General features: G+C 59.5%; 2 protein-coding genes across 2 annotated transcripts; one reads left to right on the top strand and one right to left on the bottom strand.

Moving 5' to 3' along the window:
• Positions 1–62: 62 nt before the first annotated feature.
• POLR2H (RNA polymerase II, I and III subunit H) lies at positions 63–4485 on the bottom strand. The gene is made up of 5 exons (XM_050964313.1): positions 4305–4485; positions 2918–3001; positions 2210–2303; positions 1332–1415; positions 63–953 (listed from the first exon to the last, which is right to left on the bottom strand). Exons 1-5 carry the CDS (start codon positions 4375–4377, stop codon positions 836–838), a joined length of 453 nt encoding a protein of 150 aa, XP_050820270.1. The 5' UTR covers positions 4378–4485; the 3' UTR covers positions 63–835.
• Positions 4486–5399: 914 nt separating this feature from the next.
• LOC127056444 (major facilitator superfamily domain-containing protein 8-like) lies at positions 5400–24957 on the top strand. Its single transcript, XM_050964288.1, has 12 exons — positions 5400–5759; positions 12337–12522; positions 13364–13426; positions 14211–14330; positions 14907–14986; positions 15109–15424; positions 17673–17746; positions 18311–18394; positions 19591–19720; positions 20325–20447; positions 24094–24224; positions 24326–24957. The coding sequence occupies exons 1-12, from the start codon at positions 5684–5686 to the stop codon at positions 24410–24412; spliced, it is 1470 nt and encodes a 489-aa protein (XP_050820245.1). The 5' UTR covers positions 5400–5683; the 3' UTR covers positions 24413–24957.
• The last annotated feature ends 259 nt before the right edge of the window (positions 24958–25216 follow it).

Here is a 25216-nt window from a genome sequence, read left to right as displayed (position 1 = left end):
AAGCTCCTGGGCTGGCGGAGCTTGTCCCAGTCCCCCATACAAAAAACTATTGGCAAAAGGCCGTTTTTGCCGGTGCCAAGGACCTTTATTGCCATAGCTGCATTGGCCAAACTCTACCTGTGGCTGGTCACTAAGACCCACCCCATGTGTTGGAAGACTTGGAGCACAAGTTCTCCAGCAGGGGGCGCTCTCTCCCCTTTTTAGTGCGGCTGGACAAGCAGCGGGCCCCAAAACTTTGCACAGTCGTAACCCAGGGTGACGGTCTGGATATAGCCAGCAATGACCGGCGTGGGTAATGGAGGACAGGAGCAGAGTCAACTCAGAGACAGAACCAAGTGTCTCTAGCTCTTAGAGTCACAAAGGAAACCTTCCAGTGTAACTAGTGCAGCGATGCCTGAAACAAGTGACCAACGCAGTCCTGTCTGCGCACCAACAAGCCACTGTGCGGAAAGGCGTGAACTCCTCGTCTTAAACACCAGTGGTTTTAGCTGCGTCACTACGTTACGGTCTCACACTTGCTAGCGTGATCTAAGCAGAGACAAATCCGAAGCACCCACTTCAGTAAAGAAGCAGGTGGGGCTGGCTCAGTAACGGCTCCCTGTCCTGCTCCCAGCCACCAGACAGGCCACAAAACACAAGGCCTGCTGGAAATGGTGCAGGCTTTTGCCATGCATCTCTCCAGAGGGTCCAGATGGGCCAATGGAGCTGAAATCCACTGGCCGTTGAATACAAGGGTCCCGGTCCCGGCCAGCAAGACCGTGTCTATTTGCAAAGCCTGTGTGTGAGGCAGGGTCCCAGGTGCAGCCGCGGTCCCCAGCTGCTCGGCCCCCTGCGGTTAGAAGGCCAGTTTCTTCATCAGGAGGTAAACTCTGGAATCCACTTCGAAGCCGTGCAGGTTGTTGGCATCTCCCTGGAGTCTCATGAGCAGCCCCCCATAGGACACGTAGGCAGAACTAGGGCAGGAGAGGGGCAGAGGTGAGAACAGGATCCCACGAATCAGGGAGGGGGCATCACCTCCAGGCTCCAGAAGCCTTAGTAGCCAAGAGGCAGCCATAGTTGCTCACCTCCCCGGTGTCAGAGGGCCCACTCGTGGCTAAAGGGAGCCCCTGGCTACCGCCTCCATCCATCACCTCTGGGAATTAGGAGCCTGCTAGGTGAGAGGGATGCGGTGGGCAGAGCTCAGTGTCCCAGTGGACTCTAGAACCATGCTGTCCCCTCCCTTGACTACTCCAAGCTCCGGGCACCGTGCTCTGGAGGGGCACAGAACTGCACCACCTCTCGTGGACAACAGGGAAGTGGCATGGGGGGGTAGGGGCAAGCAGGATACTTACAGGCGTGTGGCTGCCTCCGTGGATGTTTCATCTCCCTCAATCCTGTAAACCTTCCCATACATCACATACTCAAACTGGTCGGCCCTGCGTGCAACAAGACAGTGGGGGTGGAGAGAGGCGCACACCCACGGACTTGACCCTCCTGCCCAAAGCAAACATCCATCAGGGTAAAGCACCAGATGGCTCCTGGAAAGCCACCTGGCACCCTCTGCACTCCTGCAATGACCCTGAATGTAGCACAGTCTGGCCTCTGCCCCCACAGCACACACGTGCGATCCAGCCCTATGGAGCCACCAATGGCCACCGCCAGCCCAAGCAACAAGTAACCCCCTGGCAAATAGGGAAAGGGAGCTACAGAAGCAGGGCCGCCAAGAACAGGCAGGGGCTGCTCGGATACGACAGCAATGATGTAGAAATGGTCACGGACACGAGAATTTAGAAACCAAAAAATAAACAGAGGACGGATAAAAATGAAAGATGAGAAGGAAAACAGAGAGAGAAGGGGGAAAAGTGAACGGGGGCAGGACAAGAGAGTGGGCACCAAGCAAACACGCCAGGAGAGACAGCAGTGCCCAGCTGCCAACTGACCACAAGGGGACTCCACCAGACGAAGGCTGGGAACCCTTTAGTTCCTTCTCCCAGGTGTTTACAGGCCACAGTGTTCAGGCAGCGACACTGACCCAGGGCAGCTCCCCAACTCCACACATTCCCCACTGCTGGTACCCCTTTGTTCACTGTCCTCGGCCAGTTCGGATCCCCATGAGAATTAACCAGACCCAACCCAAGGGGAATTCATACTGGGGACTGCACGAGACACTATTGAATTCTTGGCTACTTCCTGCTGTGTTACAGCTCCGTGCAGCATCCGGCCCCATTACCTGGATGGCCTGTCGTCAGTGGGGTTATACTCCCCATCATCCAGGGTCCCATCTTCATACAAGGTGCTGGCGATAACTAGGCGGAATTTGTCACCTGGAACACACAAGAGGCAGGAGGTAAAAGGCAAGTCTCCAGTCACTGGCCACATGATCCCACGCACACAAGGGCAGGGGAAAGGAAGCAACATAGAAACTGGAGCACACCAGGAGTCCTAGCTGTACGGCAATTCAAAGGTGCTCAGTGGCAAAGATGAGCGAGTCACATGTGAACTGGCTCCTAGCCCGATCTGGCCAGTCACCAGGGCCCACAATATTCAGGGCTCCCAGTTCCAGAGATGGGTGGTCAGGGATACTCAGCAGCACACCCAGGTGATGCACTCTGAGTAGCACGGACTCCAGAGGTCATGGAGCTGTCAGGCAGGTGAAGAGCATCTCTCCTCACATCACAGCTGTTTGTGGCCACTGGACCTAGTTAATTAAATGCAGTGAAGGCCTCTTTCCTTCAGAATGGCAGCATGCACGTGAGGGCTTACTGCACTTTAAATCACACACTTCAGATGCACACCTTTCCTTAATCTGAATTCATATCCTGGGCAGACAAGCCCCCAGTGTTATGGGCACCTCTGCCAGCAGCTGGCTCTCACTCAGCAGGTGCTGCCTGTTACAGGGATTATCAGTTGCCAGCCTGCGAGCACTCTACATACGTACCCAGGTCCACGGGGTAGATCTGTATATTCACATCCAGGATTAGGTCCATCTTGAAAGACTCACTTTCACAATGCAGGCGGGAAACTGGAAGAGAGGGAGCCGAACCAGCGACACATGAGATGATGATACAGCCCAGATACAGTCCAGATACAGCCCCAGATCCTGGGGGGAGGGCATGTCCTCTCAAGAGCCTCAATCCCAATTTAGCCTCCAATCTGGGGTCAGGGGGGTTATGGAACCTGTCCCCGACTCGGTCCCAATCCAGCCCTCAAACTGTGTGTGTGTGTGTGTGTGTGTGTGTGTGTGTGGGGAGGGATTAAGGGGCCTGCCCCCCACAGGACCTGGGTCCTGATCCAGCCCCAGATCTGGGGTGTGTGTGAAGGGGGGGGTTATGTGGCTGTTCCTCCCTATGGCCTGGGTCCCGATCCAGCCCCAGATTCGGCTGGGGGGGGGTAATGGGGCTGCCCCCCCAGGGCTGGGTTCCGATCCAGCCCCAGACCCGGTGGGGGGGGGCATATGGGGCTGCCCCCCCCAGGGCTGGGTTCAATCCAGCCCCAGACCTGGCGGGGGGGAGGGTATGGGGTTGCCCCCCCCAGGGCTGGGTCCCGATCCAGCCCCAGATGGGGGTGGGGTGGGGAGGGGCTGCCCCCACTAGGGCTGAGTCCCAATCCAGGCTCAGATCCGGCAGGGGGAAAGGGCTGCCCCCCCTAGGGCTGGGTCCCGATCCAGCCCCAGATCCGGCGGGGGGGGGGGGTAATGGGGCTGCCCCCCCCCAGGGCTGGGTCCCGATCCAGCCCCAGATCCAGCGGGGGGGAGGTATGGGGCTGCCCCCCGTAGGGCTGGGTCCCGATCCAGCCCCAGATCCGGCGGGGGGGGTACGGGGCTGCCCCCCCAGGGCTGGGTCCCGATCCAGCCTCAGATCCGGCGGGGCGGGAGGGGGGGTATGGGGCTGCCCCCCGCAGGGCTGGGTCCCGATCCAGCCCCAGATCCGGCGGGGGGGGAGAAGTATGAGGCTGCCCCCTCTAGGGCTGGGTCCCGATCCAGCCCCAGATCCGGCGGGGGGGGGGGGAAGGAGTATGAGGCTGCCCCCTCCAGGGCTGGGTCCCGATCCAGCCCAAGATCCGGCGGGGGGGAGGGGTATGGGGCTGCCCCTCTCAGGGCTGGGTCCCGATCCAGCCCAAGATCCGGCGGGGGGGAGGGGTATGGGGCTGCCCCTCTCAGGGCTGAGTCCCGATCCAGCCCAAGATCCGGGGGGGTAGTAAGGGGATGCCCCCCCCGGGCTGGGTCCCGATCCTGCCCCAGATCCTTGGGGGGTGGTTTATGGGGCTGTTCCCTCCGCGCCCTGGCGGGAGGTGCCCCGGAGGAGGGAGGCCCCGGCCCGGCTCACCCCGGTCGAATTTCTTGCCCTCGGGGTCGATGTCCTTCACGTCGAAGATGTCCTCGAAGAGGATCCCGGCCATGGCGAGCGGGGGGCAGCGAGCGCGCACCCAGCGCAGGGGCTCGGAGCCTCACTTCCGGCCAACCCGCGGCCGCTCGAGCCCACGCGGAGCCGCCATGCCAGTGCGGGGCGGAAGCACTTCCCCCGGGAGCGCGCTGCGCAGGCGTACAGGGTTCCTCGTGGCTTGCCTCAGGGCGGAGACAGGGCTCGTTCACCTCCCCTGCCGCCTGTGGCGCCACGGACGCCTGGGTTGTGTCCGTGTCCGCCCCACCTGCGGGCGGCGCCAGTAGGGGCGTTAGAGACCCAGAGACCAGCCTCCCCCAAATCACTCCCACCCCCCCCTTGTCCCGTGAGGCGCGAGACCCAGACAGCGCCGGGCACCGCGACCCTACACAAACACCCAGGGCAGCAGCAGCGACCCCCGCTCCGCACAACCCCCGGGGGCGGAAAACCACCTGGCTGCGGGGGTGGGAGCCTCACCCGATCTCACGCGGGGGGGGGGGTCTCCTGATCGCTCAGGCCCAGGGGTGTGTCTGGGGGCGGGGCCGCCCTTTAAACTCCCGGCTGCACGCGGACATCGTTTCAAAATGCCCTGCGGTTCCCACGCAGGTGTGGTGTTTGCTGAGCTGCCGGTCCCTGACCGGTTCCTGCCTGACCCGCGCCTCCCGTGTGTCAGCCCCTGCTAGGTGGGGCGGGGGCTTGGGAGCCCGACTTGCAGCGGAGCAGATGCTGTCCAAGTGCCTGGGCTTCTCATTAACAAATTGCAATTAAATCTGTACACAGATTTCTCTGCCCTGCTGTCCCTGAGACTCCCCTGCCCCCCAGATCTCCCTCCCTCCCCTGCACTAGGGCCAACAAAAGCCCCCTGCGCGGGGAGCCGCTAGCCCCCAGCCTGCTGGCGAGGAGCCCAGCCCCGGGGATCGCAGGAGGCGGTGCTGAGCCGCCCGCATTCCCGGGGGGGGCAGAGCTGCTGCTTCTCCTTCAGAGGCGCCTGCCCACAAGCGCTGCACACCTGGTAGCCGGGGCGAGGAGGAGGAGGAGCCGGAGCTGGAGCTTTGCCCTGTTAGCTGCGGGCTTGCTCGGTTCCGCCCGGGGCTTGGTGGATCCTGGTGGAGGCCGCGTAGGGGAGCTGGGGCGAGCCGGGGCCTCCAGCGATGTGCACCTAGGAAGGGCTGGCGAGGGGCCAGGGCTGCCCGGCTAGGCACCGAGGCTGTGCAGCAGCAGCAGCAGCAGCGATGGCCCCTGGCAGCAGAGACGTCGCAGGCGGGTTCTGAGTCCTGCAGGGAACCGGCACCTCCACAGCCACGGGCAGGAAAGCAGCAGGATCTATGGAGTATCAGAGGAAGAAGAAATTGACCAACTTCACCATTGGGCTCCTCTTCCTCTCGGGAGGGATTGAATACGGTGAGCACTGGGGGTAGGGGGCAGGGGGTGATGCCCTGCCAGCCAGGGCCGGGCACTCAGTGGCAGACCGTAACCCAGAGGGTGACTCCAAACACCTCCACTCTCTTTGCCCCCCCCCCTTGGCCTCTGCAGAGCTGCTGCGCCAATAGGGGGCACCCACTCGCCTAGTCCGGCTTTGTCCATGAATGACAAACCCGCTGGTTTAGGTCCTATAGGTGGAAGCCCTGTCCCTGAGGGTGGGTTTGCGAGTCTGGTCCCATCACTGTAGTGACTGAGCCTTGTGGATGTTAGTGGACCTGGTGGACAGGGTGAGTCTCTGTCTCGACATGTCACAAATGGGGAAACTGAGGCACGGGAGGGGAATGACTTGCCTGAAGTCAGGCAGCTAGTTGGTGGCAGAGTTGGGCTCTGATTCTGGCCTGCATTCTGGACCCTTTGTGCTGCAGTGGGGTCCCCCGCACCAGTCAGGTATCCCCCTGGCCCAGTAGGATTCTGTGGATAGGGCTGGCACAATGGGCCCAGCTCTTGTTGCAGGGGTACGGCTGCCCCACTCTGCACTCCAGCTATTCTAGACGGTCACAGGTTGGGTTAATAGATGTGAAGGCCGGAAGGGGCCATAGTGCATGATGCAGGCCATTGGATTTCACCCAGTTAGAGTAAGCCCTGAGCTGAGCCTGGACAGAGGACTGGAGGGGTAGGGGGAGAGGTGCAGGCTACGGGGATTGTCATCATTCTACTAGAGAACAGAGCAGATTGCCTTTGGAGTCATGCTGGTCCCCTCCCCCCAATAGTCCCCCTTGTGCATCTGCTGTGTGACCCTGCAGTGGGTCTGGTCCTGTCTCTTGCCAGCACATCGGATCAGCCTGTGCCCTGCCTCTGGCATGCAACCCTGTTCCGCCTTGTTTTTCTGGCTGGGTCAAGCAGCGAGCCCTTGTCTGAAACCCCAGGATTAGAGACTGTTTTAATGGCAATGCCTTCGGCCACGTGCTTGGGCCCCTCCTCCCCTCACAAGCTGGTGGAGTAGCAAAGGGATTGGTACATTGCAGTAGCTGTTTAGAAGGAGATATCGGCATCTTAGATCAGTTGTGGGGAGTATCCTGCAACTCTCCTGGCTGTTATTGGGACAGGAATGATGGTGGACGAGAGCCATGGAGGGGTTTGGGGAGCCCAGCAGGCCCTGCAATGGGGCTGGCTGGGTATGTGCGTTTGTTTCTATATGGATTTTTAGATACATTGTTCTTTTCTCACTGGGACATTTACCCCTTGGTGAGATGTTCCCCAGTGCTCCCCAAAGTGCTGGGAATTGCTAGGCCTGGAGTGGGTCTTGCAGGCCCCCCAGCTCCTCCACACAGCCTGGTGGTGAGGGGCGTCTGGAGGGCCCCTGCTGAAGCTGAGCTGGCCTCCCAGTTTCCTCTGTTAATATTTCACAAGCTGCAATCTGAGTCTGTAACTCATCCTCCACGGTCAGCTAAAGGGTGGGACTGGAGGGGGCACTGCTGCTGGGTGCCAGCCTGCCAGGCTTCGGCACCCCTAGCTGACTGACATCAGCTGACTGCTGCTGCTAACAGTGGGGTCACACAGGCCTTGTCCTCGGCCTGCTCTGCTTCTCCCTTCACACCCCTAGCTGACTGACATCTGCCAACAGTCTGTCAAATGTGATGAGAATTCCTACCCCACCAGGGGGCACTAAGGCAGCAGGGCAGGGGCACAGGTTATAGGTGCGCTCGCAGCTACTCCCTTCTTCCCCTTCTTTCTGTAGAGGGGCTGTGTGGGCTGCAGACGGTCTCCAGGACTGCTTGGCGTTTTCTGAATCCTTGGGCCCGTCAGCTCCAGTTTCCCCTCCCCCTCTCGGTACCGTTGTTTGGTTTTCCCTTTCCGAGAGCCCCTAAGCGGTCAGTGGTTTTAATGCAGGAAGGGGCCAAGGATGGCTCCAGACCCTGTGGAGCTGGGTTTTGTTACTCTACCTTTCCCAGCTGCTATTTCACTACCTAGGATAAGATTGCAAGCGCTATCGCTCCTCCTGCTTCAGGGGATAAACCGATCCCCATGACGAAGCAAAGCGTCTCCTACTCCTTCCATGAGCTGATACTACATAATCAGAGCCCTGGGGTGGCCACCGTTGCAGGGAGGATGCCAGACTGGATGAGGCATTGGTCTGTTGTGATGAAGAAGGCTGCTGGACTACAGGCGACGGGGCTCTGCTGTGGTGGCCAGTGGATTATATTACTGACCTGTCGAGCAGGTTTCCTGGATATCCTCATGCTTGAAGCTGGGATGCACAATGCAAGGGCCTGAGTCGCTGGCATCCCGAGAAGTGTCTGTAATTAAGTGTTTGTGTTGAAACAGTGAAGGTTTGATTGAGGCACATTTGCCACTGTGCACATCCCAGGCTCTTGGGCACACAGCCTGTGGCCTGTCCCATGAGGGGTCTTGACTGAGACTGACAGGCAGCTCTCTGCGTTCCCTGACGCAGCACAGGGAGCTTCCCCCTTTCCTTGTGCCCCGCATCTTAGCGGGCTGAGCAATCACCAGGCCTTCCCGTGGCTGGGTGTTGAGATCTGCAGCCGAGATCAAGGAGATGGCCCCTGCTCTGGAGAGCTCACAGTCTGTGTAGCCAAGACAGACAGAAGGGGCAAGGAGAAAGGGGCGGGGAAAAAGAGCATTTGCCTAAAGTCAGTGGCAGAGCCAAGGCTAGAGCCTAGGTCTCTGGGCTCCTTATGTGCCCTGGGCCATGGTGCTTCTCTTCAGGGTGTGGCCACAGGTGCCCCAGGTCATTCTGGCCCCAGCTGAGCTCTGGATCCACAAACGTCGCTCAGACACACACCGTTCTGCAGTTCGTGCGGGACCTCATGAAAGGGACGAGCTGAAACTGTCCTGCCTGAAGGGTCATTCCTGTCCGTCCCCCCTCCTGTTTGAATCCAAAGGTCTCTCTCCCCACCCCCTTGTTTTTATTAAGTATTTAGTCTCCTCTTTTGTCAGCTTCCAGCAGAAACTGGGGTTCTTGTTCCCTCCCCGCCGGTCCTGATTTGTGGCTTGCTAGAGGCAAGTCATGCCCTCCGTCTCTCCTTGTCATCCCATCTCTCCTGGCAGCTCAGACAGCAATCCAGAGCCACCTCGATGCCCTTATCTGCCTGGCTCTCTGTCGCCCATCCGCAGAGGGGCACGAGACTTCGGCCTGGAGTACAAGCCTCATCCCTGTGCACAGAACTGACATTCCAGGTGAACACTGCAGACCAGGGGAGGGAAGAGGGGCCTGTCTCCACAGCAGCCACTTTGTTTCCAGCCCCCTTGTCGGTGACTTTCCATCCATGCCCAGCACAGGGAATGTGACGTATTGCTGAGTACATCTCCTCTGCCTTTGAGAGACCCAGTCTCCTAGTACTTGCAGATTCACCCAGATCTCTGGCCTCTTCCCTTATCCCACAAAAAACCATGCGTGGGTTGCCCAGCTGGAGGCCACCGCCCGGGCAAGGTGCTGCCCTGCTGTTGGGATGGCTGTTGTGCCGTTAGCTCACCGTAGAGCACCGCGTATGGGAAGAGGAAGGGAGAAGTGAGCCCGCCAGGGGCTGATTTGCTGCTCCCCTTGGTCGAGCCAATGTTCCTCCAGTTCTGGTGATAACTGAGTGATGGCGCTGGCTGAGGTTCACTGTCCCTGTGGGAACATGACCTGCGATGATGGCGCTGACCACACTGTATGCTCAAGAGCTGGTTAGTGCCTGGAATTTAAGCAAGAAGGAAAAGGCCCCAGGTACACAGAGATGATCTGCAACCCAGTTACAGATGGGGAAAATACACGAGTTAAACAATTCCCCATTCTCCAAGCTCTCCCTGAACCTAGCTTTCCTCTCCAGCTCCCCCCTGCTCACTGCTCCCCTTCATCTGTGCCAGTTACCTCGACTGCTCTGAGCTCCCCGCTGGATTCAACCTGCCTGCTGCCCTCCACTGAAACCATCTCACCAGACCTCGGGGCCTCCATGCCGTCCTCCTTGATCTCTGCTGCTGCTAACACTGGGGTCACACAGGCCCTGTCCTCGGCCTGCTCCGCTTCTCCCTTCACAGCCTCTCTGGGGCTCTGCGCACGCTCGCCTTGACCATCTAGGCCAGGGGTCAGCAACCTTTCAGAAGCAGTGTGCCGAGTCTTCATTTATTCACTCTGATTTAAGGTTTCGTGTGCCAGTAATACATCGTAACATTTTTAGACGATCTCTTTCTATAAGTCTATATTATATAACTAAACTATTGTTGTATGTAAATTAAATAAGGTTTTTAAAATTAAATTAAAATTCATTTAAAATTATATTAAAATGCAGATCCCCCCGGACTGGTGGCGAGGACCCGGGCAGTGTGAGTGCCACTGAAAATCAGCTTGTGTGCCGCATGTTGCCTACCCCTGGTCTAGGCTGATGACTCGTGGAGCTCCCTGTTCCCTCTGTAAACCCCACCTGTCAGCCCCTCTCTCCAGCGTGTCCTGCTGGCTTACTGCCATTCCAAACCCAAGCGGAGCGCCTTGCTGTCCTGCCCCCGGTTCCGGCGCTGCCCACCACACCACCCTTGGCCCTGTCACTCAGGGTTTGGCTGCGCAGGAGCTGCTCTATTCAGCACGCTGGCTCCAGCAGAGTATAAACGGGGGTGGGTGGTGTTCATCTCCAACCTCTCCCTCTCCTGGCCAGCATGTCTCAGTCCTGCCTCTCTTCCTTCATTACCCAAGGTCTCATCTTTCCTTTTCCCAGGGAAAACTCTCCGCTCTGGGGCCTTCCTGGTCTCCTCCTCCTTCCCCTCCAGACCTGGGGACAATGGCTGAGCAATGTTCCCTGGCTGGCGGAGGTGGGGGATTGAATCCCACCGAAGGGCAGCAGGGTGGGCGCTCTGAGTACGTGGGATGCTACAAGCATTGGCTCCCGAAGGGGAGACGTCAGTGAGGTCTCAAAAGGGTGGCAGCAGAGCCTTGAGGCTGGTTCTCATTTCCTGGGGCAGCCGGTGGAAATCATTAACTAGGAGGCTGTGAAGCAGGAGGGAGCAGGGCGGATTGGCCTGGGTGTGTCTGCATGGGGGATGGGAGAGCAGGGGTGACTTTAGGTGAGGGACGGTACCTGGGCCAGGAAGGGGGTTGGAGCGAGTCAACACCTTTGCCAGGGAAACTGGACAAAGTGTGGGGGGGAGAGATGGAGGGGGGAGAGCCTGCTGAAGGGGTTTTTGGTTTCAGTTTTGGGCTGGCTGGAAAAAGGCAGGGAACCCCAAGTCTGGGCTCTAAGATCCTTGTCCCCCAGAGGGACCTGGCTGAGGGGTCCTGGTTGTCCTTAGAAGCCCTGCTTGGGACCGTGTTCTTGTCATCTAATAAACCTTCTGTTTTACTGGCTGGCTGAGAGTCACAGTGAATCACAGGGTGTGGGGGGCGCAGGGCCCTGACTCCCCCACACTCTGTGACAGGAGGGACGGTGAGAGCGGGGAGATGCTGGCGAGTTGTGGGGGCAGCGGCGCTGTGGCTCTCTGGTGTGGGCCACAGGGTAGTGAGGAGTGCCCGTAAGCAAAGCGGGGGATGTCTTCTCATTGGCCATCCTACTGTGGCTGCCCAGCGAGGGCTAACAGTGAGACCTGCCTCCTGGCCGTGTCCTGGGGCACGGAGGGCATTGGGCAGCCTGGCACTGGTGGCCTGGTATTTCTCATTCTGGCAGCACTCAGACACTGGTGGTGGGTGCGTGTTAGATGCCTACACAGACCAACGGGCAGAGACAACCGACGTGGTAGAAGCTGTGACAGGCAGGTAGCTATGGGAAAGGGACCTGGGCTTCTTGCCGCAGATAGAGCAACTAAGCTCTGCTTAAAGAAGGTGATAACGGGGCAGGTGGTGCAGGGAAAGTGTGTGAGGACTTCGGTTCTGGACCCTGTTGAGCTTCATGGAGTTTCTGTGTCTCCCTCCTGCAATACCTGTTAAGTACAACGTAAGACGGCAATGACTGGGTGAGGTGCATGGTGCACTCGCCCAGCTGAGGGGCTTGGCTGCTGCATAAATACCTTGCAATAAGGCCTCACAGGAGCTCTAGGGTAGCGGGTGAGGACCCCTGACTGAGGGAAGGACAGGCTTGGGTGTGCCCTCTTAGCAAGGAGAGCAGGGGGCAGAGGCCATGGGGTGCTGCTGGGATCCACCTGTGTCTGGGTCTGAAGAGCTGCTGCAGTCTCCAGCATCCACCCAAGGGAGGGTGACATGCCCGGCAGTCACTGGGGAGCTCCCAGGGCCCGGGGGGCGGTGGGGTTCGAGCCATTGGGTGATTGGCATCTCCCTCTTCCTGAGCAATGCAGCAGTACTGGTGATCTGGCTGCATAGCCGGCAGTCGCCACGGGCATGGGTCAGAGGCCCGGCTGGCAGGCCTAGGGGACCCCAAGACCTCTGCCCTCTTAGTCCAAGGCCAGCCAGGGAGGGTCTCATGCTGCGCCGGGGCTGTCCATTTGCTCCAGGGAGGCAGGAGCCTGGATTCAGGGCAGGGCCGAGCACCCATTTGAGGTAGTCTGGCAGGACCTATTCTTGCGCTGTGGTGTGGGACCCCTGCCTGACTGTCTGTCTGTCTCTGCTCCCCATTAGCGGTGATTCTGCCTACGATCTGGGCCTACCTGCAGACGCTCCATGCTGAGCCATACTTCCTGGGCTTGGGCATCTCTGCCTTCAGCCTCACTGGCCTGCTCACGGGGCCCCTCTTCGGGCACTGGTCTGATCGGAGCCAGCGCACCAAAGCCATCATCCTCTTTGCCAACGTGTTTGAGATAGTGGGTGAGTGAGCAAGCGAAGGCTGGCTGGGGGCCGCCGGCTGGGCTGCTTTGCTGGCGGGAGCAGTCCAGAGTGAGTCTGTGTCCCGGGCATTGGCCCCCCGGGAAGGGTGGGAGGGCAGGATTAGCCCCACTTATCACAAGAGTGTAAACGTGCAACTCCAAACTCTAAATGCAGGCACCTGAGGCCCTGATTTACAGAGATCCCGAGCACCTGCTTCTACCAGGAGCCCTGCAGAGCCAGCCCAGCTATAGCAGGGAGCTGGGTTCTAGTCTGGCTCAAACATCAGATGAATTCATTGTTAACCAAGGTCCAGCTGCAGGGCCTAGTTGTGCCCTCAGTTATGAGGCGCTGGGGGATCCCTGTGGGGCAGAATCCAGCCTGGAGAACCTCTGTTGCTGGTGCTGACCCATCAGCTGGGCAGAGCTCAGCTCTGAACATGCCGCCGTGGCAGCTAACGAAGTGGCCGTTTACGTCAGCCCCGTGCTCTACTGCCCAGGTGGGTGGTGGTGCAGGATGGCGAGCGTGGCGCCTGCGATGCCATTTTAACACAGGGGCTCTTTTCAGAGCAGGATCGCAGATAATCTTCCTGCCCACAACACTAGGGTGCAGAAGCCAGGAGTTCTGAAGGACCCTATCCCTGCTCCAGCCCCATGGGATGAGATCCCCACAGGTGTATGTGGGGTTGATTATAGCCAGCAGGGGACAGCAGTGCCTACCCCCCTTCCCCCAAGAGGCTTGCTCTTGGGTAGCCTCGCTGGCTCCAGGGATGCACCTGCACCCCGTTCCTGGCGTGCGTGTTCCTCTCTGTGTTACCTGTTGCTTTTTGTTCCCCCAATTGCAGGGAATTTCATGTACTTTATGGGCGTCTCCAAGTGGCTCCTCCTGGGCAGCCGACTGGTGGCAGGTAAGAGCTGCTGTGGAGGAAGCCGGGGGCCATGTGGATCTAGGCTGAGGGTGTCACGAAGTCACCGGGCGATGCTCTGGAACAGCTCCCCACAAAGCCAGTCAGGACTTTGGGGAGCCTCCTCTCCCTTGGAGCAGACTTGTTCAGGGCAAGAAGCTCACACGTCTTCACCTCCTGGGTCTCTCCTTGGAGCATTCAGCATCCTCTGCCCCTCCGTGCGCTTCCCACAGCGAGCCCACCCAGGCGGGGTCCTGGGGAAGCCACAGGGCCCTGCAGTCAGACGTGACTCTCAGCCAGCCAGTAAAACAGAGGTTTATTCGATGACAGGAACAGGGTCTAAAACAGAGCTTGTAGGTACAGCGAACCGGACCCCTTGGCCGGGTCCATTCTGGGGGGCAGTGAGCCAGACCCCCATGTCTGCCCTCAGCCAGCTCCAGACTAACAACCCCTTCCAGCCCCTCCTCTCTGCTCAGCCCCTTTCCCGGGCCAGGAGGTCACCTGATCCCTTTGTCTCCAACACCTTCAGCTGGCACCTTTGCAGAGGAGGGTTCCAGGCCATCAGTTGCTAGGAGACAGAGTGTCAGGCATTTAGGTGCACTGGCCCTTTGCTCTGCCAGATACTTAAGAACTGCCATGGGGACACTGAGGCACCAACACAGTATTCAGAGAAAACATTAAGAACTTTCCCAGTTCGTCACAGAGGGTCTCTAGATCCAGGTGCTTGTGCCAGGGGCTTTTGGCGCCTGCCCCGTCTGTTGCCCCTGATTGTCCTTGTTTCTGGCAGGTATTGGGACGGGAGCGGGTGCCTCCATCTTTGGCTATCTCACCCGCTCCACCACCTCTCAGGAGCGTGCCACGGTGTTTGCTGCAGTGATGGCATGCCGGCAGGTCGGGCTGCTGATCGGTAAGGTACCCTTGGACCCCCGCCACGCCCTGTCCGCAGCAGGCCCTCAGCATGGGGGGAGTGGTGGGCCTGAGCCATGAGCTGGGATTCTGCTGTCCAGACACCGTCTGTGTTCAGGAGGCGCCTGCCTCACGCACCGGACTCTTGCCCCAATGTTGCCTGCTTGGCTGTGGAGAGGGGCCACTCCAGGGAGCTGGCTCAGCTCTGGCTACCCTGTGCCCGTGAAAGCCTGCTGTGGTAACTAAGGGTGGGTGCCACGGAGGCTGGTGTTTCTCAGGTTGGGAAGGATGCGGGGCCAGGCCATGGCAGTGCAGTGCCAGACCATGCTGGCGTTGCCTCTCGGGGTCTGGGGGGGCATGTGACAAAGGATCTCAAGTTCCCGGGGCTGTTGCCAGAAGCAGTGAGTGGAGGTGGCTTTCAGAGCCTGGCGAGGGTGTGAGAGGCCCATCATCTCCTTGATGGTGCCCGTTCTTGCCCCTCTTGCCGCAGAGGGAGGTGGTTGGTGGCAGTGAGGGGCATGCCAGTCCCACCGTCCTCCCAGTGCCCACGTCTGACCCACCATCTCTTTGTGCTCAGGACCCGCCTGTAACCTCTTCCTGCGGCTCTGCAACTTCCGGCTGGGGCCCTTTGAGGTCAACAAGTTCACCTCCCCAGGGGTGAGTACTCCCCGGACATTACTCGCAGCCGGCTAGAGCTGGCCGTGTCAGTCAGCCCTGAGTTCCCTGGGTGTGGGGTGGGCTGCGGTTCCAGGCTCTCAGGTGTCTGTCTGTCTGTGCAGCTCTTCATGTGCCTGCTCTGGATCCTGCTCCAGTTTGTGGTGGTGGCGATGTACTACGACCTGCAGCCCGTGCCCCACCCGCAGCGAGCGGCCCTGGCAGCGCAGCAGGAGGAGGAGGAGCGGGAGCCCTTAGTGCAGCACGACAATGGCCAGGAGGAGCCCGCTGAGCACCGGAGCTATGGCGGCACCATCCAGGGGGTGCCCGCTGAGCCCCCCATGGGGGACGAGTCCCGCTACGTGCCCAACGGGCACCTGGCCGAGGAGGAGGGCGGAGTAAAGGAGAAGAGCCCGTTTCAGAACTTCAGTGCCATGCGAGGTGAGCGCCCCTGCAGCCCAGCGTTTTGGGCGGGATCCAGCTTCGGGCCCTAGAGGCAGGCAGCCTGGCATGCCCCCATTTTGATTAGTACCGTGCTGGGCAGTACGTGGGGAGGGGGGGATTTGTCACAGGCTTCAGTCCAACCAGGATCCTACCCTCGCGGGAGTCTGGCAGGGCTGGAGTCGAACTCATGCCGCCTACGACCTAGTCCCAAGGCCAGCCGTGTGCTCCGTAATCAGGGGCTCTGAGCTTCTAGGGCAGTGGTCCCCAACCTTTCTCATCTGGCGGGCGCGGACGATAAGCCACCGAGGACCGTGCCTGGCGGACGAGCATCCGCTGACATGCTGCCGAGAAGCATCAACGTCAATAGGCATTGCCGCCGACAAGCAGCATCATTCAGAGGCGTCACTGCCGAAAATCAGCAGCATTTGGGCAGTGACGCCTCTGGATGATGCTGCTTCTTGGCGGCATTTTGGCGGATGCTCGTCCGCCGGACAGTACGTGGGCGCACCTAGGTGCCCGGTGGGCGCCATGGCACCTGCGGGCACTGTGCTGGGAACCACTGTTGTGGGGGAAAGGACAAACCCTCCGTGTCCCATTGCACCAGCCTGGCAGCTGCATAAGCCCACAAGCTGTGCACAAAGGATCGTGACGCTGTGGGGCTGTCTCCCGCTGCTCTGGACAGCTACGTGGGAATGGACGGTGAGCTGCTTGGGTGCTGAGTGGCGAGAGGGCCTGTGGGCACCGTGGGGCCTTCATGCTTGTCCCCAGGGTCCCATGCCCTGCGCCAGAGCAAGCAGATGGGTCAGCCCCAAGTGTCACTGACTTGTCAACCTGGACCCAGCGTCCCGCAGGCACCCTGGAGGGCAGGGAGCAGTCCTGGGCACAGAGCGGGGAGTGCAGGCCCAGCTGTAGGAGACCCTGATGGTCCCTTCCCTTCTCTGGGCACTGAGCCTTAGCCCCCTCCTCCAGGGCTGTTATCCCTGGGTTGCAGTAGGGGAAACTGAGGCCCAGAGAGGGGAAAGAAGTGGCCCAAGGTCAGCCAGCAAGCCATGGTGTGAGCCGGAAGGACGGGGCTATGGAAGGGTTGGCATGAGAGGGAGTTGGGTGCTGTGCCAGCCTGGTGGGAAAAGAGACCTGGACTCTCCAGCTGGTGCTCCAGAAAGGCTGGGCTCTGGGGGCCGGTGGACAGTGGAGGAGGGCAGCGCCCCTGTCACAGAGTCCCTGGGCGATGCTCTGGAACTGCTCCACATAAAGCCAGGCAGGACTTTAGGGAGCCTCCTCTCCCTTGGAGCAGACTGTGTCTTCAGGGCAAGAAGCTCATACGGCTTCACCTCCTGGATCTGACCTTGGAGCATTCAGCATCCTCTGCCCCTCCGTGCGCTTCCCACAGCGAGTCCACCCGGGCGGGGTCCTGGGGAAGCCAGAGGGGCCTGCACCCCCACTTTGCAGTCAGACGTGACTCTCAGCCAGCCAGTAACACAGAGGTTTATTAGATAACAAGAACATGGTCTAAAACAGAGCTTGTAGGTACAGAAAATGGAGCTCCTCAGCTGGGTCCATTCCGTGGCCCAGTGAGGCAGACAACCTCATCTGCCCTCAATTCCCGTCCCCAGCCAGCCCCGAACTGCAACCCCCTCCAGACCCCTCCTTTCTGGCCTTTGTCTCTTTCCCAGGCCAGGAGGTCACCTGATCTCTTTGTTCACCTTTAGCCATCCCCTTGCAGGGGGGAAGGGCCCCAGACATTTGTTGCCAGGAGACAGAGTGTCAGCCCTTTATGCAGGCTGGAGACTTAAAAATGCATAGGGGAAACTGAGGCTCCCACACAGTATTCAGAGGAAACATTAAGAACAGTCCCACTTTGTCACAGCCCCCTCTTGGTCACGCCCGTGTCCATTGGGAGCCAATGAGTGAAGAAACTGGCATGCAGGAGAGTGCGGGTCTGCTGCGGATGGAGTTCAGGGCCCGAAAAGGATCAGACTCTCCCGGCTGGCTCCCTTGCCCAGCGTGTCTGGTTACAGCAGCATCGTGTTCCCCACCCTGAGGAGTGTCCAGCTCTTTGCTTGTGTCACGCCCCCCACCTTCCCTGTTGCCTGGTTGGCCCACTGACCTGTTCCACTGGGCAATGCCTCTCCCATCTCCACCCCCTGTGGGAGACAGGGCGGGCTGGCCGCTCTCCTTCCCTGCAGGCCTGGCCACTCTCCCTCCAGTGCTGCAGCCCCGTGACATCCCCGTGGTGTCGTTGCAGAGTACCTGCGGGAGGAAGTGGTGGTTCTGCTCACTGCCCAGTTCATCACCCTCTTCAACCAAACAGCCCTGGAGGTGAGTGCCTGGGGGCTTGATGGGCAGGTCACTTTGTTCCACTCCCAGTGAGATTGGGGGGCGGGGGTTCTGCTCCAGGTCGGCAGTCGGGGCTACAGCTCCTCTCACAACCAGACTAGGTCCAGGGAACGTCTCCTGTCCAGCCCTTCCCAGGTTCTGGATATGTGTATGGGGGTGAGGGGGACAGGGGATCTCCTCTCCCCTCCATGTGGTGCTCTGGCCTCTCCCGGATCCCTGGTGGGGTTCACCTTTCACCTGTGCCTGGCGCCCAGAGAGTGGACATCTCTCCCCGGGCCAAGGTCTCCTTGCGAAGCCCAGAATTTGGGTGAGCGTTGGGCATGACCCAGGCCTACCTCCATCTCAGGGAAGACAAGTGGGGACAGAGACCCAACACACTGGTCAGGAGAACCCTCCCACTGGGGCAGAGCAGGGGAGGGGCACCTTGTGAGCGAGGGTCTGTACCTGCCCATCCCACGCAGAGGGGGCTCCTCACAGCCGTGAATGGAGCGTGGGCAAACGTGTGACTCTAGGTTGCTTTCTCTGCCTGTCTGTATCTGTCTCCAGACCATGGTGACTCCCATCACCCAGCGCTACCTAAGCTTCGGGGAGCTCGAGAACAGCATCATGTACTTCCTGTGCGGCATCGAGGTAGGTGAGACCCCAGCCCTGGGGGTCTGTAAAGATGGGGGTCCTGGCAGACATGGTCTGGGGCAGGTGACCAGCCCCCATCCCACGGTGTGTGTGCACATGTACGATCCGGCCCTGCTGAGAGCGCTCACGCTCTATGAATGTCTGACCCTCTTCCCTCTTTCTCAGCACTCGCTCCGGCCTTCCTGGTGACCTCCCCCACCCCTTTGGGATCCTTCAGATATTTGCAGGTGCTTCTTGTTCTCTACCCCATGCTTTAGGTGTGTGTACAGTCAGATTGGGGATGGGGTGGCAGGAGGTCTAGGGCAGGCCTAGAGCCACATTTGGTGCCCCTCTGTCCTCTGAGTCGTCCCTCCAGCTCCGATCTCCTCTGTCCAGTCCAGGCAGTGAGGGAGGCCTAGTGATGCTGGGGTCCCGTCCAGCCAGGCCTCTCCTGCATAGCCCATAGCGCAGCCCTGTTCCAGCCCCTCTGGGAGCGTTGGTGCAGATAGGTCTCATACTCCTCCACCAGTGTGGACGGGGCTGAAATGCCTTTGCCCTGGCCACACCGGCACACTCGCTGTTCCCACGGGTGGGGCTGGCTGTGTGAGTGCGGGGAGGGGAGAGTGCCTGTGTAGACGCGCCCAGACAGAACTGGTGTGGGACGTCTCCTCTGCCCTTGCTCCAGCAACGTGCGGAGCGGGGCATCCTTGCCAGGGGTCTCCGTTTGCAGCTAGGGCAGGGTGGGCTGCAGGCTGGGGAAACCTTGTGCTCTGCTGGCAGAGAGCCTGTGGCCTGGCCCTGCCAACCTGCACCAGTCTGCATGGCACAGGCCGTTTCCTGGAGCCTGGCTGTGCTGGCTGGCACCTGTGCCCAGGCATGGCCTGCCTGTTAGCCAGGGGAAGGGCGAGTGGTGGTGCTGAGGCTGTGAGGGGGGAGGGCAGACTGCAGAGCCCTGGCGAGCAGTGACTCCTGATGAGGGAATACAGGACATGTGCTCGTGTGCCTGGTGCTGGCTGGCTCTTGGGCACTGCTAGCCCACAAGAGGCTCTGTGCGGGGCTTGCTCTGCCCTCCTGCCCTTCAGGCCCCCACCCTCGGTCACCCCTCCCCCCCGACTCTGATTGGCTCCCCTAGCAGCAGTAAACTCCCACTTCTGACTAGTCTTTGCACTCAGCCCGGGGGCTGTGGAATAACTCACCTCCCTCCCCACCTACAGGTGATCTGCGGCTTCTTCCTGGTACGCTGCCTCAGCAGCCGCCTCCCCGACCGCGTGATCCTGGTGCTTGGGCTGGTCATCTGCAACGTGGCTTGTATCTGGTGCCTGCTCTTCCTGGCACGGCCTCAAGGTAACTGACTGCCCCTTCCCCTCCCGGCTAACCATCCTGCTGGGATCTCCAGTTCCTCTCCTCCTGGGCACTCCCACTTGAGGGGGATCGCTTGGCAAGGGGTTGGGTTCACTGGCTAGGGATGATTGGGGGCAGGAGCCTGGCATGGCTCTGGAGTGCTCCCCTGGGCTGCGTGGCACCTTGCATGGCTCAGGCTGGCCCAGCAGTGCCCTGAGGTGGCCCAGCAGGGGCTGTGTCATGGAGAGGAGACCCATTGCCCAGAGTGGTGGCGATGTGCAGCAGCTGTGGGCAGCATGGGCACCATGATGGGCCCAGTGCCTTGCTGGTGCTGCAATTCCCCAGCCCCTCTACCTGCTCAGTGCCTGGTGAAGGGAGCAGTGGGTGCTCTCATGGGCGCCCAGATTCATGCAAGTCTGGTCCTTTGCTGATTAGGAAAGCTAGCAACTGAGCATGGAGCATACTGGGGCCGGGCAGAGCATGCCAGGGGCTTGCCCCTCTACCGGGCAGGAACGAGCATAGGCCCTGATTCGAGTCTGCCAGTGTCTGGGGCTCTTTGCACACCGGTCCCATCCACCCCCTGCCATGTCTGCTTTGCTGCCCACAGGAAGCTTTCCCGTCCTGTTGTCCGAGCTGGTGGTCGGCGTGTTCCTGCAGGTGCTGGGGCTGCCTTTCGTGGCTGTCTCCCAGGTCTCGCTTTTCTCCAAGGTCACAGCAGAGAGAACACAAGGTGAGCCTCAGGGAGGGGTCGGTGCCCGGGCTGGGGCACGGCGCCCACTTCCTACCTGCCCTGAGAGAGATCAGCGGCACTCAGACTCCCCTTCAGAGCACAGTCTGCTCTGGGACCAGCTGAGCCGTGTCCAGAATGCAGATGCCTGCCTGCCCCTTCTCACTCCAAGCCCAGATGCCACAATGAAGGGCGCCCTAGAGATGGGTGTCACAAAACACATGTGACCTCTGTGCAGTTGGCCTCTCCCACCCCTCCCGCCTTGTAGGGATACCGGGCAGCAGCGTGGGGCAGCTGGGATCTTGGATGGTGCTGTTAAGAGCACGGAGCCGTTCGCTTCACCTGCACAAGCTGGGCCAGACTCCTCCCTGGCCCTGGCGGAGCTGAGTTCCCCCGGGGCTGAGTCTGGCCCGTCTGTCAGGATCTTGGTGTCAGAGCAGGTAGCTCTGTCCCAGGGGGATGCTGTTAAACCGTGGCACCAGGCCCCCTTTCCAGCACAGGGGTTTCCATTTCACATGGCTGTGTTGGGTTTCTGATCAAACGCTGATTCCCAGGGTCCAATTTCTATCCCACTTTAGCCTTGCCCACTCCAGCCGCCGAGTTCTGCATCTGCTTCACATTGGCGGAGCTGGCTGGGTCCGTCTCAGCTCAGTGACTGGTTTGCTGGGGTGATCTGAGCCACTCCTGCACCCGCTGAATGGGTTTCAGAGCGGTAGCCGTGTTAGTCTGGATCAGCAAAAACAAGGAGGAGTCCTTGTGGCACCTTAGAGACTAACACATTTATTTGGATTAATCTTTTGTGGGCTATAACCCATTTCTTCAGATGCATGGAGTGGAAAATACAGTAGCAGGTATAAATATACAGCACGTGAAACGATGGGAGTTGTCTTACCAAGTGGGGGCTCAGTGCTAACGAGACAAATGAATTAACAGTAGGATACTAATGGAGGAAAAATCACTTTTGTAGTGGTAATGAGGGTGGCCCATTTCAAACAGTTGAATGGGGACACTCTTCTCCTTGGCAGGCCTCCCTGAATGACTCCTGGAGATCAAAGCTTGTTGGGATCCTTTGTGAGGCCTCGCTGCTGCCTGCCACCTAAAGGCTGAATGAATTTACAGGGGTGGGTGGAAGAGCTGGGGTGGCACAGGTGGGCAGGTAAAGCGCAGTATGGAGAAAGAGCAGCCAGGGAACCCCGCATGGCTCTGCCCATTGCTGTGACCGGGGGCCACCGACCCTCCCGGCCTGGCAGAAATGTAGGGCAGGACGGGCCCTCGAGAGCTCATCGAGTTCAAGCCTCCGGTGCTGAGGCAGGGCCAGATATACCTAGACCATCAGTTAAAACATGGTGGGGACCCCACAGCCTCTCTTGTTCGCCTGGCTCAGAGCTTAACTACCCTTCGAGTCAGAAACAGCTGCCTGCTCCCTTTCCTGATATCTAACCTTGCTGCCGATCGCCCGCATTACTACTTGTCCGACCTCCAGTGGGCATGGGCAACGGTTGGTCTTTGTCCTCTTTGCTCCAGCCCTGAACACATTTGATGTATGTTATCAGGTCCCCCCTTTTTCCCTATGTCATGGAGTCCCCGGGCGATGCTCTGGAACTGCTCCCCACAAAGCCAGCCAGGACTTTGGGGAGCCTCCTCTCCCTTGGAGCAGACTGTCTGCAGGGCAAGAAGCTCACACGGCTTCACCTCCTGGGTCTGACCTTGGAGCATTAAGCATATGCCCCTCCATGCGCTTCCCACAGCGAGTCCCTGCACCCCCTCTTCGCAGTCAGACGTGACTCTCAGCCAGCCAGAAAGACAGAGGATTTTTCGATGACAGGAACACGATCTAAAACAGAGCTTGCAGGTACAGAGAACAGGACCCCTCAGCCGGATCCATTCTGGAGCCCAGCGAGCCAGATAACCCCCATCTGCTCTCACTTCCCGTCCCCAGCCAGCTCCAAACTGAAACCCCCTCCAGCCCCCTCCTTTCTGGCCTTTGTGTCTTTCCCGGGCCAGGAGGTCACCTGATCTTTGTTCACCTTTAGCCATCCCCTTGCAGGGGGGGTAGGGCCCTGGCCATTTGTTGCCAGGAGATAGTGCATCAGCCATTTATGCACACTGGAGACTTAGGAAATGCATTGGGGAAACTGAGGCACCCACACAGTATTCAGAGGAAACATTAAGAACAGCCCCACTTCGTCACACTCTAGACTAAACATGCCCAGTTTTATAACCTTCCCTCATCAGTCATGATCTCTAAGCTGTTTCTCTCTGGCCCCACCTCGACTTGGATTTGACCCAGAACCGCGGCCTCCGACTCCCAGGGCTGTCTGTGAGTCTTTGATGGAGTATATTCCGCCCCCCGGTGGTGTGAGCAGTGGGGAGGAGGGGGACTGGGTGGAGCTTGGGGACGGACGCTCTTCAAAGCAGCTGGTACTGTTGGCAGACCGGCGCTCTGATCCAGTGGGACAGGGAGGCAAGGACGCACTACAGAGACCACTGCTCTGCTTCTTGGGCCAGTGCAGAAAAGTGTGTGGCCCCAAGTCCTGTGGGACTTTCTTTTGGGGGGGTATGGGGGCTGCGTCTTTCTCTCTGTTGCCGACCTCTCCTCTCCCATTCTGTCTTTCTCTGCAGTCGTGCTGGGCTGGCCCACCAGTCCCGCGACCTCGCTCCTTTGGTTGAGGAGGTGGGGGAGATATGGCCCAACACCCAGGCAATCTCATTGGCTCCCAGATGGCCATTATCTGCTTGTGTAGTGCCACATGATCGTTCAGGCTTCCCCACCAAGAGAAAGGCAAGGTCCCCACCTGTGGAGAGGCTGCCAGCGGGAGTGGAGCATGCTACCTCTGGTCACACCCCAGGCAGGCCAGTGCCCTCGGTGGCTTGGTGCCCTCGTGTGACGAACTGGGAATGTTCTTAATGCTTTCTCTGAATACTGTGTTGGTGCCTCAGTGTCTCCTATGCAGTTCTTAAGTATCTAGGTGGTGGAATAAGGGTGTGTGATTGCTGCAGAGCAAGGGGCCAGTGCACCTAAATGCCTGGCACTCTGTCTCCTAGCAGTGGATGGCCTGGGCCCCTTTTCTGCGAAGGTGCCAACTGAAGGTGTTGGAGACAGAGATCAAGTGACCTCCTGGCCCGGGAAAGGAACTGAGCAGAGAGGAGGGGCTGAAGGGGTTGGCAGTCTGGGGCTGGCTGGGGATGAGGAGTGAAGTGCAGACGTGGGGGGTCTGGCTCACTGCCCCCCAGAATGGACCCGGCCGAGGGGTCCAGCTCACGGAACCTACAAGCTCTGTTTTAGACCTTGTTCCTGTCATCTAATAAACCTCTGTTTTACTGGCTGGCTGAGAGTCACGTCTGACTGCGAAGTGGGGGTGCAGGACCCTCTGGCTTCCCCAGGACCCCGCGGGGGCGGACTCGCTGTGGGAAGTGCACGGAGGGGCAGAGGATGCTGAATGCTCCAAGGTCAGACCCAGGAAGGTGAAGCGAGTGAGCTTCTTGCCCTGCAGACAGTCTGCTCCAAGGGAGAGGAGGCTCCCCAAAGTCCTGGCTGGCTTTGTGGGGAGCAGTTCCAGAGCATCGCCCAGGGACTCTGTGACACCCTGGTGTTAGGAGCTGGGGACGGCAGGCAGCGTTAACCCTTTGAGTTCTTCCCGTGCTGTAGGTTTCAGCCAGGGCCTGCGACGGTCAGTGGGAGGAATCGCCACCATTCTGGGGCCTCTGTGGGCTGGAGGCTTGACCGAAAACCTCTACATCATGCTGGGGGTGATGATGGGGCTGCTGAGCCTGCTGATGGTGAGCACCCCGGGGACGCCTACTCCTTGCCATCCTGCCCCTGGGGGAGCCAGGGCTCCAGCCCCACAGGCCGCATGCTGATGGCTCTTCTGCTCCCATAGGTCATGGTCGGGCTCTCGTACTCTTATCTGGTGGAGGTACCCAGGAGCTACGTGCCAGGACCGTCCCCGGAGGAGCGGTGCTCGTGACCTCCCACCCATCCACCGCACACCTAAGAGGCACTGCACGGGTTAAAGCCACCAAGGTGAGAGCGTTGGGTGCCTCCTCTGCCCTGGTGGCCAAACAGTCCTGGGTCAAGTGCACCAACACGCCTGGAAGAGCCTGGGTGAGGCCAGCAGCTCCTGCCTGAGGGCCTGTGTGGTCCTGCTGCTTGGTGCTGGGGGGCATGCTGAGCTGTTCATCTGCTGGGGAATCTGCACAAGCTGTTTTATGGGGGAAGACGTTTTACAGAGAATAGTTTGACCCTCAGAGGTCTGCAGAGCCACAGCAAGGTACCGGGGAACCCACAGAAGAGCATTTGACCCTCCCGGCCTGGGCTGTTGTCAGTCTGTACAGTAGCAAACGATCACCTTCCCAGGGTTTCACATGTCATGTAAAAAATCTCTTGGTGGCAAAAATATGGGGGAAAATGAAGGAAATTCCCCAATAAAAGTCAGTGTGATGGTTTGAGGAGCTGGTTCCTTTTAGTAAACACCTTCATGCAATGTAGATGCACTTGCCCCAAGCACCCTTAACTCTGCCCTCCACCGTCCGTCCTGTGCCTCTGTCCCTGATACCCATCCTCTACACCTTGTCCCCACATCCACTAGGACCTCTGTAGTTAACCTGCAAGCCACCCAGCCACTGCTCCAGCTCCCCTTCCCTTTCCAAGCCCCTTCGCATCCTGTAACCACACTGGTGCATATATCCACCGTCGCTGAAAGAGGTCTGAGAAGAAGCTGCTAGCTGAAACCTGCCTGCTCATTAAAACCAGCTGCCGTTACAGAGGGCTG

Source organism: Gopherus flavomarginatus, chromosome 8 (genome assembly GCF_025201925.1).
Source record: "Gopherus flavomarginatus isolate rGopFla2 chromosome 8, rGopFla2.mat.asm, whole genome shotgun sequence".
In the NCBI taxonomy this organism is placed as follows: Eukaryota; Metazoa; Chordata; order Testudines; family Testudinidae; genus Gopherus; species Gopherus flavomarginatus.
This window is presented reverse-complemented; position numbering and strand designations above follow the sequence as displayed.

Excerpts from the sequence above, each read along its gene's own strand:
- POLR2H (XM_050964313.1), bottom strand. The coding sequence starts at position 4,377 with ATGGCCGGGATCCTCTTCGAGGACATCTTCGACGTGAAGGACATCGAC. Across the intron at positions 2,304-2,917 it reads GATCTACCCCGTGGACCTGG|GTGACAAATTCCGCCTAGTT; the intron begins GTACGTATGTAG and ends TGTGTGTTCCAG. Across the intron at positions 1,416-2,209 it reads ACTGACGACAGGCCATCCAG|GGCCGACCAGTTTGAGTATG; the intron begins GTAATGGGGCCG and ends TGTTGCACGCAG.
- LOC127056444 (XM_050964288.1), top strand. The coding sequence starts at position 5,684 with ATGGAGTATCAGAGGAAGAAGAAATTGACCAACTTCACCATTGGGCTC. Across the intron at positions 5,760-12,336 it reads CTCGGGAGGGATTGAATACG|CGGTGATTCTGCCTACGATC; the intron begins GTGAGCACTGGG and ends GCTCCCCATTAG. Across the intron at positions 20,448-24,093 it reads CACAGCAGAGAGAACACAAG|GTTTCAGCCAGGGCCTGCGA; the intron begins GTGAGCCTCAGG and ends CCCGTGCTGTAG.